At 42.2% G+C, this 14177-nt stretch overlaps 1 protein-coding gene across 2 annotated transcripts in view; it reads left to right on the forward strand.

The window, feature by feature from the left end:
* LOC104932763 (disabled homolog 1) overlaps positions 1 to 14177 on the forward strand; it is a 45238-nt gene that overhangs the window by 20371 nt on the left and 10690 nt on the right. For both annotated transcript variants that reach the window (XM_027285920.1, XM_027285922.1), the window contains exons 3-7: positions 3758 to 3897; positions 8352 to 8450; positions 10285 to 10416; positions 11989 to 12108; positions 12521 to 12559. In XM_027285920.1, coding sequence (XP_027141721.1) covers positions 3758 to 3897; positions 8352 to 8450; positions 10285 to 10416; positions 11989 to 12108; positions 12521 to 12559 — 530 coding nt within the window. The remainder of the gene's footprint in view (positions 1 to 3757; positions 3898 to 8351; positions 8451 to 10284; positions 10417 to 11988; positions 12109 to 12520; positions 12560 to 14177) is intronic.

Here is a 14177-nt window from a genome sequence, read left to right on the forward strand (position 1 = left end):
TCCCTCTATCCATCAACAGAATTGCTTTACATGCGTGACTTTACTGTATCTCCATAGCAACTGTTGCTCTCCCACTGTAATCTGTGCACAAAATGATTCATTTGAAAAAGAGAGTCAAGGAATGGAGGACAGAGAGAGACACTAAGAGAGAGAGAGAGGGAGAGAGAGAGAAGGAGAGAGGGAGGAAGAGAACGGAGATGCAGCAAACAGACATCAAAAGAGGCAGAAAGGCAAACAGCAGATTAAATCACCAGTCACCTCTCATACTGAATGCCATTGGAAAGATTATAAGAGGCAGTACAAATACTCACTATTTCACCCTATTCAAACACTGTTTCCCACATTTGACCAAATCATTTGCCGCTATGCTTATCCAGCCTTTCATCACACTGCTTCACCATGATAACAGCATTGCAGAGCCCCTACCTAACGAATGATCTCACCCATCACCAGCCAGCACACGTCAATACCTGCATGTAACTCTGCAGTGATTCAATAGTCTATCCCCTGCATTGACGATGTGCACAATACCCCTCATTAACTCTGTAACTGCTTTAACGATCAGTCATTAAAACGAAACCTCCATCTTCTGTTTAATGGCAAAGTTGGTCGTAGAGGAATTTTGACATCAGCGTGAGCTGGGCGAGCGAACACGTGCTGCGGTAAATGTTTGTAAATGTGTATCTGCGTGTTTGCTGAGGCTTATGAAAGTTATTTTGTGCAAATGGGGGAGGCAGATGGCGGGGACAGATTTGCCTTCCTCAGATATCCATTCTCTTTACTGCTGCTTAAAGTCATCAGCCCCCTGCGCTGATAGACCATACCTAGGGTTTTCATTTCAAATTTCAAACATTGCACACACATTGCATGTAGGTGCAGATGACATGAGTACGCATCGCCTCTTATTATAGCTCAATGGAAGATGTGTGTGGCCTACTAGCAGACACTGACAGGAAGAGACACGCAGACACAGATACACACTCAGAAAGGTTCAAAGGTTAAGTTGCCTCGATGCCCAGATCCCCAACAAAAAGTTTCCTAGTGCCAAGTCCTTATATCTGGAGGGGCTCTTCTGACTCTCCATCTGTTGCCATCTGTCCCTTCACTGTCCCCATTCTAGTGTGGCAAGGAGGAGGCTGCATCACTGTGATCAGAGACAAGCCCTGAAACAGTATGGAGCAGGGCGAACTGTAATTGTTCTCTCCATGGTCTTGGTGCAGGGCCTGCGTGTCAGGTGGATGATAGTAGCATTTTGATTTGAAGCCCTCTGATGTCCAGGCTGTTAAATCTCAGCTCCATTTTTGGAAGATTTGGCAATTTTATGGCATTTAGGTTTTTATTAGATCTTTGGAAAATGAGGCCAACGGGAAATATTGAGGGCAGAGAGATGTGACGAACAGTCCCAGACTGAAGTCTAGTCCTGGATGAATGTATCTCAGACCACTAGGACTCCCAAATGACAGACATGTTGTCCCATGTGTTGGATACACTTAGACACAGTAAGCAATGCTTTAAGGAGCCCTCTGTCAGGCAAATTATGAGCATTGGACTTCTGGGCCAGAAATATTGTGAGGACCATTCAACCTTGGGTAATTGTAAATCCGGAAAGTCAGAGGAATATGTGTCAACCCCCCCCCCACACACACACACACACACACCTTCTCCTGCTCTCTTCTCCTTTTATACAATGTGTAACAACATGAAACAGCATGCCCCACAGCTCTTTAGTTTTCAAATACAGCACACTCCCTCGTGTGGATCTGAACCCAGAACACGTATCGTACGAGTTATGCCACTGTGTCAAGACTCTCATTCGGTATGCAAGGCCTACTTTTTTTTTTTTTTTTGAGGATCTGTGCATAAACCTCTAAATCTCTCCTGAAGTGTTATTAGGGGAAATGGCACACGGTATGTAAAGAAACAAATGGCACAGAACATCTGGTTAAATCTCATCTGAGAGCGCTGCACTGAATTGGACCGATCGTGTTTAAAATGCAAGTGGAGCAGCATGCATTTTACATTACATTACTGAGTGTATGAGTCAGTAAAATCAGGGTGGAATACATAATAATGTATGTAAAGGCTGCAGTCAGTATGTATGAGGGGTGGCTTGAATCAGGCACAACAATAATTATCGTAGGAGTCTCTGCATCTGTCCTGCAGGGTTTAACGAACAGCACGTACACAGCAACGTCTACAGTTTGTCTCTTCAGTGAGTTTGTCATCAAAGTGGGAATGTTAATTTCTCTACATGGTTGCTGTGCGCACGCCACGCTGCGTCTGCTTGATGTTCAGAGGTACACGGTGGCTGTATATAAGACTCATTATCCTCTGGCAGAGAAACAAGTCTGAATTAGACCCAGATTTGACATTCACTTGCTTAGAGACTTTAATGACTTTAGCTTCGTCAAGCCCTCCCCCCCTTTAGAGAATTGTGCCCTCATGAATTAGTGAAAAGGTGTGCATAGCCAAGACAAGAGCTCGCATTTGAACTTAGAATTTTTTTCTCCATTCGCACAAGCCATTTCCTCTTTTTCAACAGTTTGTAGCATTTCTTTTAGGTGTTTTGCAGGTATGGAAGAAGAAATTCCATTTGTATTATGGTAGATGTATTATTGACAGAAATTATATGTGTTTCTAGGAGGAATAAGGTCATTTTGGTGTAAGTGCAGACTGGTAGTCTTTGTTAAGGATGTTCAACCTTGTTCTCCTCTCCCACAGCTTAGCCAGACACTTAAATGTGCCATTAACTAATGTACTGTATGCTCGTGACCTAGAATTGAGTGAGCAAGGGGCCTGAAATCTGTTAAATTCTCCAAGGTGCCGGTGACCCTGATTGTGAAATCCTGCTATCTCTTTGTGTAAATGTGGTGGGAGTCGGTGTTTTGCGGCTGACGGGATGGTTTATAGACACTGTAGACAGCGCTCGAGGCTCGCGTCCTCGTAATCAAAACAGTACGAGGTGCAGACAGCGCGGTGACGAAATGAGAAAGGTGTCAGTGTCAAGGTGGTGTCAGGGCAGCTGCAGAGATTGACAGACAGAATAATCAGCAACAGGAAGGGGAGGGAGAAGGGAGGTAAAGCCCGAGGCCATCCAGACACACATTTAGAAATGCCCCCCTGTCTCACACACCACCATCCCACCACCCAACATCCATCACCCATGGAGGGCCTGGTGGATTGTGGGTGAGCACTGGACCGAGATGATTCCCCTCAATAGCAGCCATTCAAGCTGGTTTGTCACCACCAATAGCACCCATGGGAACTATGGGCGTGGGTGAGGCTTAGGAGTAAGCACCCCCACTCAGCCTCGCCGTAACCTTCCACCCGAGCTGTCTGTGTGGGTGACCTACAATGCCCTGCAGTAGGTGATGACAGAGTGTTCTCAATGTTCCGGTTGTTTTCTCATTTGGTCCGCTGGTTTAATCCAACTTCATTTCCAATTTGAAGTTCAGTGTTCTTTCAGTCTCTCTCGCTGCTGCTAATTTGCTATTCATTCTGCATTTCCTATTCTATAAATATTTATACGGGAGCCAACTCTCTCTCACACACACACACACACACACACACACACACACACACACACACACACACACACACACAGTAGCCTCTATACCTCCAGCAGGGCATGATACCAAAGTTGCAGGATTCAGTTGAGCTCACACATCCTTGTTTCCTGTAATCACTCTTTCATTTTCTTCTCTTTATGTCCTGTCTTCTCTATTTCTTTTCTCTCTCTCCGTCTCTCCCGCCGCAGGTCAGGACCGCAGTGAGGCGGGGCTTATTAAGCGTTTCCGTGGAGATGGCGTGCGCTACAAGGCCAAACTGATCGGGATTGATGAGGTGACAGCGGCGCGTGGGGACAAGCTGTGCCAGGACTCCATGATGAAGCTGAAGGTGCAGACTTCTGGGCATTTGCAAATGTGTGTGTGTGTGTGTGTCTGTGGGGACATCATTGAGCCTCTTCACTCATCTCATTCATATTTGGAAAAGACATGCTCGGCTATGTCTGTATTGTCTGTTGAATGAGTCATGGGAGCTGTGTTGTCCTCTATATGACTCACTGAAGCTCTGTAAAGAACTGACCAGACGGAACAAATGAAAGTCCGACCTTATTATTCTGCAGCTCTTTGTCATGTAGAAATGTACTACTGTAAGGTTGGTTTTATATCTTGTGCAGAATGATAGCAGCTTTCTACTTTATTTTCCCTCTGCTGTATTTTTAGCGTTGCTCAAAGCTCTGCATTTATTCATACAGCTTTTTTGACCTTGGAGGCAAACCGTCTTCCTATTTGCAGAAGCTTAAAGCAGAATGTCACTTAAGTAGGAAGTTTTTACTTTTTAGTGGCAAGAGCAATTCATCTGCCACTTGTACGTCTTCTGGTGTCAGTCAAAGCCTCCTGTTTTTACAACAAAGTCTACGTTGGCATACTTGTAGCACATGTGCAAACTGTGATAATGTGACCCAGATAATATTTTAGCCAGTGTTCTTGAACAGTATGCTGTAAAAGTAAATTAGGTCAAATTCAGCCCTACAGAAAGTAACAGCCAGCAAACAGTCTGAATACTGGTGATTGTGGATGAAAGGGTTGAGCGTTCTTGAACTTATTGTGAAGTACTAAAATGGTCTGTGAATTCACTGCTCCCTAAACCTCTCTCACTTTATTAATGTTGGTATGCCGAGCACAATGATTGATGGTAGTTTTGCGTCTTCACCTGAAATCTTTGGTCCTTGACATCAGACAGAGGTAGACAAAAACTTCTCATCATTTATGTCCACCGCAATAATGACTAGCAGACTTTAATTAAGCTAACATTAGACCCATGAATTGGTTGAAAAAGTCATTTTTTAATGCCTCATTTTAAAATGAGAATCTTATAAAGGGAGACTTAAATGTGCTCTTGATGACTACACATATTATATCAAATCAGAATAAAGCAAAAGCTGCATGTCCCAGGTTAGCAAGGTTATCTTAAGGTTAGCATCCTCACCAGGTGATGATCAATGTCAAGACATAGAAAAAGCACGAGGTTATAGACATGCAAATGTGGAAAGATGGTGGAGTAATGGACAGCCATGTATGGGCACCCTGGGAGCAGTTAGGGAAGGGGTGCATTGCTCAAGGGCCCTCTGGTTCCCAAAGCCAAGTCATTATGGACTGAGTTACCGTTACCCTACATGCATGCAAGATTTATGCTTGATTGTTCGTATTTTTCACATAAGCTTGGGCTATGAACAAATGTGTTTGGCATACATACATCTATTTCAGACAATAAGTTTGGGTTGTTTGAGTGTAAAAACTGAGACTAGGACAGAGACATTAGACTGTGTAAATGTAGTACCATTTTTAATCTTGAGTTTTCAGAATCATTCAATCAATTCTCCATTTTAAAGCCGCCTGCTAGCCACTGGTTCTGCTAGCCACTGGTTCTGCTAGCCACTGGTTCTGCTTTGGCTTCACTGCACAGACTTAGAACGGGTAAATATTAAACAGCTCATATGCTATTCATAAATGGGACTTTTCTCAATGGAATTTGTAATCCCACAAAATAATGTAATAATAATGTGTGTATTAAGGTTGATAGGCAAACATGCTAAAGTCTGCAGCTTACATTCACACACAAATAAACACACTGTAAGTAATTCCTTATACCTTTGGGTAAAAAAACATAAACCATCCTAAACATAAAATAAATATGTTTTAAATCCTGTTAACAGAGCCTCATGCTTTGTTTCAGAGAAAGCCAAGGTCATGTGACATGATGTCAGGGAGCTACTACGCTACTAAAGCTGTTTTAACACATACATATCTTTCTTTCACAGTCACAATGTTTGCATGCCGTGCACAACTCAGAGAAAACAGTGAAACACCTTTCATCATGCCGATGTTGGAGCATATTTCAGCACCATGGACAGAGAGTGTTCAAAACAGCAAATCCAAATGCAAATTTGGTTCAAAAATAGGCAAATTGATTTCAGGCAGGCAGATTTCAGAAACATGTTTGTTACCAAACAAAAAAACATTTACTATCACAAAAATCATTTGTACAGGCTTGTTGGGCCCTTAACTAAAGCAGCTGGGAAAAATGTTTCCATATCACACCGACACTTCACTCACTGACACTCATATTCACTGACCCGCATATTATGGACCTGTCGGAGGTCTATTTTCTTCTCTGCCTGAATGAGGGCATATTGTGCATAGTTGCTGTAATAATACATGCATACTATGACCACACGGTGCGATACTTTCAGTTTCAATAAGCGCTGCCTCTCTTCTTTTTTATAGTGTGCTGCACCCGCACGGGCCTCAGGTCTAACAGCACACACATAATGAAACAGGCAGTGCTAAGCCTCAGATAATGTAACAAATTAAATCACAGCTGATCATTTGCTTGCTTCTAATGTAACGTCAATACGCTTTGACAAAGCCAACAATGACTATAGTCATCAAATAGGATAAGGCCGCTGTAGGCGATTATTTGCTCTTTGCACAGCACAAATGTTAGTCAGCAGATTAGAGGAGGAAGACAATTCTGTCTTTTTACCTTCTGCTGCTGTAGGCTGCCTTTGAGTTTTTCTTCCTGTCCTGAATATTGTTAAGCATAGCTACATAATACATAATGTGGTCACAGATAGATAGGCTTCAACCTGTGGAGGAATCCAAAGCTGGACAGACCTGCTAAGCCTGGTTACAAATGAAGTTATGATTAAACAATTGCTATTCAGGGGAGAGGTTTAGCAAATGGTCATTTGTCAGAATAAATTGAATATTACTTGCGTGCTTCGTCTTCTCAAAAATGTATTTTCTATCTTCTTAAATGGTGTCTGTGTTTACTGGCTCCAAAGTAAAAGGCTGAAATACTTATTGCTCTCTTTGTTGGGGAAGAAAGCAGCACATAAGCATCTTTGCAGTACTGTAGGTGGCTATGGGATAAATCCTTCTCCAAAAATGGGGACGTATATTCATGGCTTTTTAAGTATCTTTGCACAGACTTTGCTAGAGCTTAAATGTGTGGGAAGCCCCACAAGAAGAGCAGTATACCCAGAAGGCAAAGCCTCTCATCACCCATATCCAATCCAAGAGATATGTCCAATAAAACAACTTTTTCCCCTGCCTCGATCAAACATTTCAGAAGTGCCCTCCATATGACTCCGGTAGTTACCAGCCACCAGCCAGTTACAGTCAATGGAGCAGTCAATACAGACCTGCTATTATCTGGACAGGGGATAGAGGAGGGGACGGGGTCTCTATTGAACTGCCTCTTGCTGCCTTGAGGACTAATCCACCAAATGGAGAAGCCGATGGCTGATTGACAACATCAATCGACTCACCCGCTCGTCCGCCTCTCTCCCACTTACTTCATCTCTTCTTTATCCCTGTTGCTTGTTCCGTTCTTTATCCTTCCCTCTTTATACTCCTTTGATCCCTCCCGCTCCTCCTTTTCTCATATGAATATGCATTTATGTATGTGAAGCAGAATTTTTTTTTTTCTTGAACACCTCCCTGCAGAAGCAGAGTTTGATGGTGATTAATGCAAGAGCAGTAATTGGGTTTTAAAAGAAAAGAATCTGAGGTGCAGGGTAGCTGATGTACAGAAGAGGTCGACCACTCGTCAACGTTACTCGGCCTGCAGTTTTGTCAGACGTGTTCAGCACAGCAGGCAGGTCTTTCTTCTCCTTATCTCCTCTCCCCTTTTTACCTTGTTCTTTTTTTTCCTTCCCTCGCAGGCTTTGTTCTCTGAAAGACATGTCAAGCACACAGGTCGCGTCAAATGGAACACGGTGGAAATGTTAATTGTTTTCTTTATTAGAGCTGAGAATATTTTAAAAAAAAAGGAGCTGCTGAGATCCATGGGAAAAAACGCACTTCAAAGGCTGGATTGGTTGTTCAGTCAGCACTATGCGAAGTTGTCGGAGCGAGCTGGTCGGTCAGCAGCGCGATCCATTCTGTCAGCAAATCTCACCTTATTGTTGTTGGCTAGCACTTGTGTATGTCACGTTGAAGTGCAGCAGACCTACTTTAAGAAAAGGGAGAGGGAAAAAAAGGTGGTTGGAAAAAAAAAAGGCAGCAATAATAATAAGACGTGCTGCACAAAGCGATGTGTGAATTCCTCTGAGAGTGAAGCTTCAAGAAAAGGCACATGAAAGTACATTCTGTCCTATCACACCTTATGTAACTCCTGTCACCCTACTCCACAATCACACCCGCCCAATCTCCCCCTCAATCTTTCAACCCATCTTCCACTGTCACACTCACCTGAGTCGGGAGAGAAGAACGCTCGCTGTCCTTCATGCCGAGCTCATATCCTTTCATCTCCTCATGTCGCTTTTCTTTAATCTCCTGCAGGGAATGGCTTCCTCGGCACGTTCCAAAGGGGAGCACAAGCAGAGAGTCTTCTTGACGGTCTCTTTCGGCGGGATCAAGATTTACTGTGAAAGATCAGGGGTGAGTAGCATGTCAGCGAGCGAGCCCGTGGCAGAGCTGCAGCGCGAGGCCTCTGCCAGCTGCTGTACTGTGAACCTAAAGTATAGGACATCCAGAGGGCAGACGCTCGCACGGTTCAGTTCACAACGGCTGCCAGGGCCGCCATCTTGTAAGCCTGGCTGGCACGGTTGACATTATTAGTACAACTGCAACACCTGCACAGAGGGAAGATGATTCACAAGGTTATGCTGGAATAAAATGTCGTTTTCATCAGTGAAATTGCAAAAGTCTTAAAATACTTCTCAATATAGGAGGCAAAAAAAAAAAAGTAATAATAAGCTCTCCGCCAAACAGTTTGCCCCTTAGCTGATAAAAATTGAACTTGACAACATTAAATTACAGGTCTTGCATTTGATATTTGACCCTGAGTAAACTGGTTTAACACATACCCTGTTTAGAGTAGGGGTATGCTGCAGGACCTACTTAAGATCACTCAGGCCCTGTCTGCCTGCTAATGATAGAGCAGTGAGCAATGCTATGGTTATTAGGAGACGGGCTGTTTCCACCTCCATCCTGGCTTCCATCCCCCTGGCGGACTCAAAGGCCTGCTGTTCCATTACAGGATGATCGAGGGGTTCGGCTCTTCCCCGTCCTGGGGCGTAGTCTTGGCTAGATAGGCCCACTCTGCTCATCAGCGCTAACCGATAATTAGCACTCAGTTCCACCCCTTAATGATCATTGCCACTAATGCTAATTACACCATGGCTCCACCTCAGCTGTCATTAGCGCTAAACTGATAATTACGCAATAGCGTTTGTCCCGTGGCTGCCGACCCCCACCCCACCACCAACCGTCTATTCCCAAAAAAACACCCATCTTTGATAATACCCCTCTCTAATATGACTGGTGGTGATAGTGGCATGTCTGTAATGAAAAAGACCATTAAGCCTCCCGCCACCAACCAGCACACCAGCTTTTGACAAGCTCATTTGTTGTTTTGGAAATCATGCCCCTAATGCTCTTCATTTTATTTAATGATTACCAGAAGTAAATAACCCTCCACGCTTAATATCCCTCTTGAGTTATTATGGTAGAAATGGGGATCACTCTAGCGCAGGCAGCATCAGCAAGCTGACATGATTCTCTGCTGAACTGAGTAGACTAGTCATATTAGTTTTGTATTTTACATTAATCTGAGACGTTACCAGCGACGCTCCCCTCCGCATATCGGCTAATATTCTAATGAAAGCTCCTCCCCGGTGCCTGAGCTTATCTCTGCTAATAGCGGAGCGGCAGGTGGGTGTGCCTGAGTGACAGCTGAAATGCTCTCAGTGTGTAGATGTGGGTGTGCATCTATGTTTTGTGAGCTTTTTTTTTTTGGGGGGGGGGGGGGTGTTTATTGTCTACTTAATGTTTCAGAGCTGCCCATTAGAAATATTGTGAATACATGATACAGTAGACTTTGAAAATGGCACTGTCTTCTGATTTTGGCGCTTCTTAACCACCAAATCCAGCTCATATCAAAGCTGAACATGTCTAAAACAACAGCACAAATCAAACTTGATTACAAATTCTATAGTTACCATAGCATCTATAAAGTACTGTGTAATAAAGATTTGAATGGCCTTGAATCTCTCCTCCCTAGAGACGTTGAGGCTCACTGTGGTTGGTTGCATTTGGCTCAACAATATGCAGAGATGTTTGAAGTAGGTTTGCCCTACTTCTCCTGCCAACACATTGTACAGTAATTGAACTTGTACATTATCATAAAAAAAGGCTTTTTTGCATATTTCTAGAGGAGCAAAACATACAGAAGACTCAAGATTTGACCTTACATGTCTGCCTTGTATTGTAGGTGCTCCTGCATCATCACTCAGTCCATGAGATCAGCTACATCGCCAAGGACACCAGGGACCATCGGGCCTTTGGCTATGTCTGCGGGAAAGAGGGCCACCACAGGTTTGTGGCCATCAAGACTGCACAGTCAGTAAGTGTTTTTCCTCTCTGCTAGAGCTGTTTTTAAGTCCAATTCAAGTCTCAAGTCCTTGAATGCAGTTTCAAACCGAATCAGAAGACTGTATAAGAAAAGTGATGGTCAGGATGCTACATACATTTTTAAAGGCTGGTCGTTAACATCTTCCTTTTGAAGGTGGGGTACCTTCACTCCAACAAACCACCAGTTTAACTTAACCAGGTTAATGTATTGTTCTCATCAACCATTTGTATTGTAATAGATTAATTCTAGTATTGATATATTTTTGGGCTTTAAAACATGCCTTTTCCCAATTTGTATGTCTTCCTGAATATCCAGTCTCCATTCATCTAGCCTGCCGGACTCCTTATCATATGGCCATGTTGGTCCATTGCTCGATAGCGCCCTAAAGTTGTATTTTTATGTAGACTACAATACATAGGCCTGACAATTCTATAGTCAAGCTGTGTGACTATGCAAGGTTGCCCTGGCACTGTAAAAAAAAACAAAAAAACACTTAGTTTGATTCAAATTTGAGACTTCAGTTGATGGAGAGTCATGTCCTCACTTTTGTCTTAAGTTTGATTCAAGGACAAATCTCAAGTGTCAAGTCTACAGATGTGCATCAATCTTCAGCTACAGCTCCAGCTCTCCAGTGGAGGAGTTGGAGTTTTTGATGATGCTTAAAATATTATCATCACTCTACCACCATGATCTGCTGTGCTGATCCTCATGGGGTCGGAGCCAGACACCAAACATGTGCATGTTCTGCATTCACATAATATATTCTATGTAAACTAAAAAAACTATGTATATGCTCTATATACATACATTCAAGTAATTACAAAAATCAAATAAAAATACATGAATAAAATACATAAATTACCCACACATAGACTGTTATAAAAATTAGGATTGTACTGGGCTGCAGATGTTTTAACTCCTAGAGGGAGTGTGTGTGTTTTGTCTTTTTGCATATCTTGTGTACTTCCCTTATCTAGCATGTGTTTGTTGAAGCTGCCAGGGAAAAAAATGTTCAAGGACAAGAGAGACAGATTAAGGGAAGTGTCATTTTGGACAAGAAACATAATGTTCATTACTAAGGGGAAAACCAAAAAAGGGAATTGTTAGTGGGAAGATGTCCGAGACAGCCCATTCTGAGAATGAATTGTATAAGAACCACCTGATAATGCTCCTCAGTGAGCCTTTTTCTCTGTAACCCTCTTGTGTGTTGCACTGTTAAATGCTCCTTCTTGTACAAGAATATTAAATTCAACTTCTTAAAGAATTCTCATAACATAGACCACTTAAGTCTTAAATTAAGCCTTAATCATGCCAGAATTCGATATAGGATCAAATTAAATCTTATATTGAATTCTGGCGTGATTAAGGTTAATGTTTAAGAGTTTAAGATCATTTATCAAAATATTAACATAATCTTCCTGCCATGTTTTTCTTCTCTTTTTGTTTGCCATGCCTCTGTTTTGGCGGGCTTGCATACATGTGTTCATCTCCCCAAACTCTACTCTTCATTTCTATTTCCACCTCTTCCCCCTCCTTCACACCATTCCCTTAATTTCCATCCAGGCGGAGCCTCTCATCATTGACCTGCGTGACCTCTTTACGCTCATCTACGACATTAAACAGCGGGAGGAAATGGAGAAGAAGGCCCAGAAGGACAAGCAGTGTGAGCAGGCGGTCTACCAGGTAGGAACTTTTTTTTTCATTAATTTCCATTTCCCACTCGGGGGTGAGATCGCACACTATAACTCAGCCAGTAATTCATTCACACAAAAGAAATCTGAACACTTTTAAGCTTCTTCTGAAGTGCGTCATTGACACTGTTTGTCTGCACCAGTGATTTCTATGTTCAATACCTAAATATAATGGAAATGCAACAGGTTTAATGCGTTTCTCTTACTGGAGTCAGGTTGGTATGACTGGAAATGTATGCGTTGGCATGTCTGTGATATACCAAACCACTGTTTCATTGTTTCAACACATTGTCAGTCTGTGATTATACACACTGAGTTGTTTTCCATGCATCCTTCTTTTATTTTCTAATGAAACTGTAAATTGGGCTGCACTCTCATCTGCCTTCTGTCCCACCACTGCACAGACCATCCTGGAGGATGAAGTGGACGATCCAGTTTACCAGGTAGGTCTGTAGGCACACAGAGCAGGAAACTTGATGCTTTTCTAGCTTCACTGGTGCTGTTTTCACTCCTAAAGCTTGGAATTAAAAAAACAAAACAAAAAAAAACAATTAATCTTTAATTGAAATATCTCCTCCAGTCACTGATCTGCTTGAATTAATGATTCATGATATTCCACCATTCCAGTAATACACAGTAGACCATCTTAGTGGACAGTTTTGTTCAACCATTCAACTCCCATTTGCCAGTGCAGTGTTGTAAAATCATATTTTTTAAGTTGATCTGTGTCAATGTTCTGATTTCTTCCAAAGACATGCCCCCACCTCCCACCCCTGACTGGTTGTTACCCCCACCCTTTTTGCCCTGTGCATTTATTTGGCTGAACATGATTTTTTTTTTTCTCTGTGTTTGCTCACACTGAATACAGACAACACTAACTCTTACCCTGAATGCTATGTTCAGTGGTACGTCCAAACCACCTCCCAGATCACTTCTGTTCTTTGCCTCTCTTGAAGTGTGTTTTGCATAAAGTCATTCCATTTGCAGCTTTCGATTATGTTGATGTTGGTTGACAAAACTCCAAACTGTGGCCAGAGAGTACTTTGACATATTGGGAAATACACTTAGTCTTCACACCTTCATGCTGAGAAGATCAATGCCACTCTCATGTCTGTGCAGCAACTATGCGGCTGGAGCTAGCAGCCAGTTAACATAAAGACTGTAAACTGGCAGAAACAGCTCTGTCCACCCACTAGAACTCACTGACGGATATGTTATATTGTTTGTTTAATTAGATTTACTTTTATTTTTAGTCTTTTGACAAAAGTGTAATTTAGTTTTAGTCAAATTAGTGTCATTTGAATCCTGTCGATGTGGCTCTGCTATGCAGTAATACATCTGACTGACTCTGCTAAGGCACACCATTTTCAAATTCTGCTCACCTACAGCAGCATTACTGCAGCCATGCACCTGTGTTCTCCACTGCAGAGCTAAAATACTGCTTGTTGTCTGGGAGTAGCTTGAGAGCAGAGGCTAAAATGTTGGATAACATGGTGATATTTCTTTAGCGAACATCTGCAGGAATATTTAGATGGTTGATCATTTACCTTAATCCTCCAATTTACTCATTCCTTTCAACATTTAACTTTAACCTTACATCCACAGCACTCGATAATGTTACATTAACTTATCTTTTTATGAACATGGTGTGCTGCTTGCATGTTTTTGTTATTTTTGAAGGTTCACTGGCACTCTGTCTCTTAATTCTCAGTGGATAGTAGAGGAATTTAGTCCATAATGCAAGATGCTTCTTATTAGTGGTAGTGCAACAAGTTTTGTGTTGTGGAGGTTACCGTTTTTTTAATCAGGAGATTGGCTACATTGTGTCCCTCCATAGATGATTGCATGTTGTTGAATAAGATTTTGCATTAAGGCAGTAACTAATTTATTTTTCCATTTGTACATCTTTGGCATTACCATTTAGTTTTTATCAACTGACAAAAAATGTAGTTAATTTGTTCTCATTTTGTCTCATTCAAATGGTTCATTTTGTTTAGTTTTTGTCATGGAAAATAGGTCATCCAAGAATATTTTTCATTATTGTTTTGAACTCATTGCCAA

The sequence above is a fragment of the Larimichthys crocea genome, chromosome XII (genome assembly GCF_000972845.2).
Source record: "Larimichthys crocea isolate SSNF chromosome XII, L_crocea_2.0, whole genome shotgun sequence".
In the NCBI taxonomy this organism is placed as follows: domain Eukaryota; kingdom Metazoa; phylum Chordata; class Actinopteri; family Sciaenidae; genus Larimichthys; species Larimichthys crocea.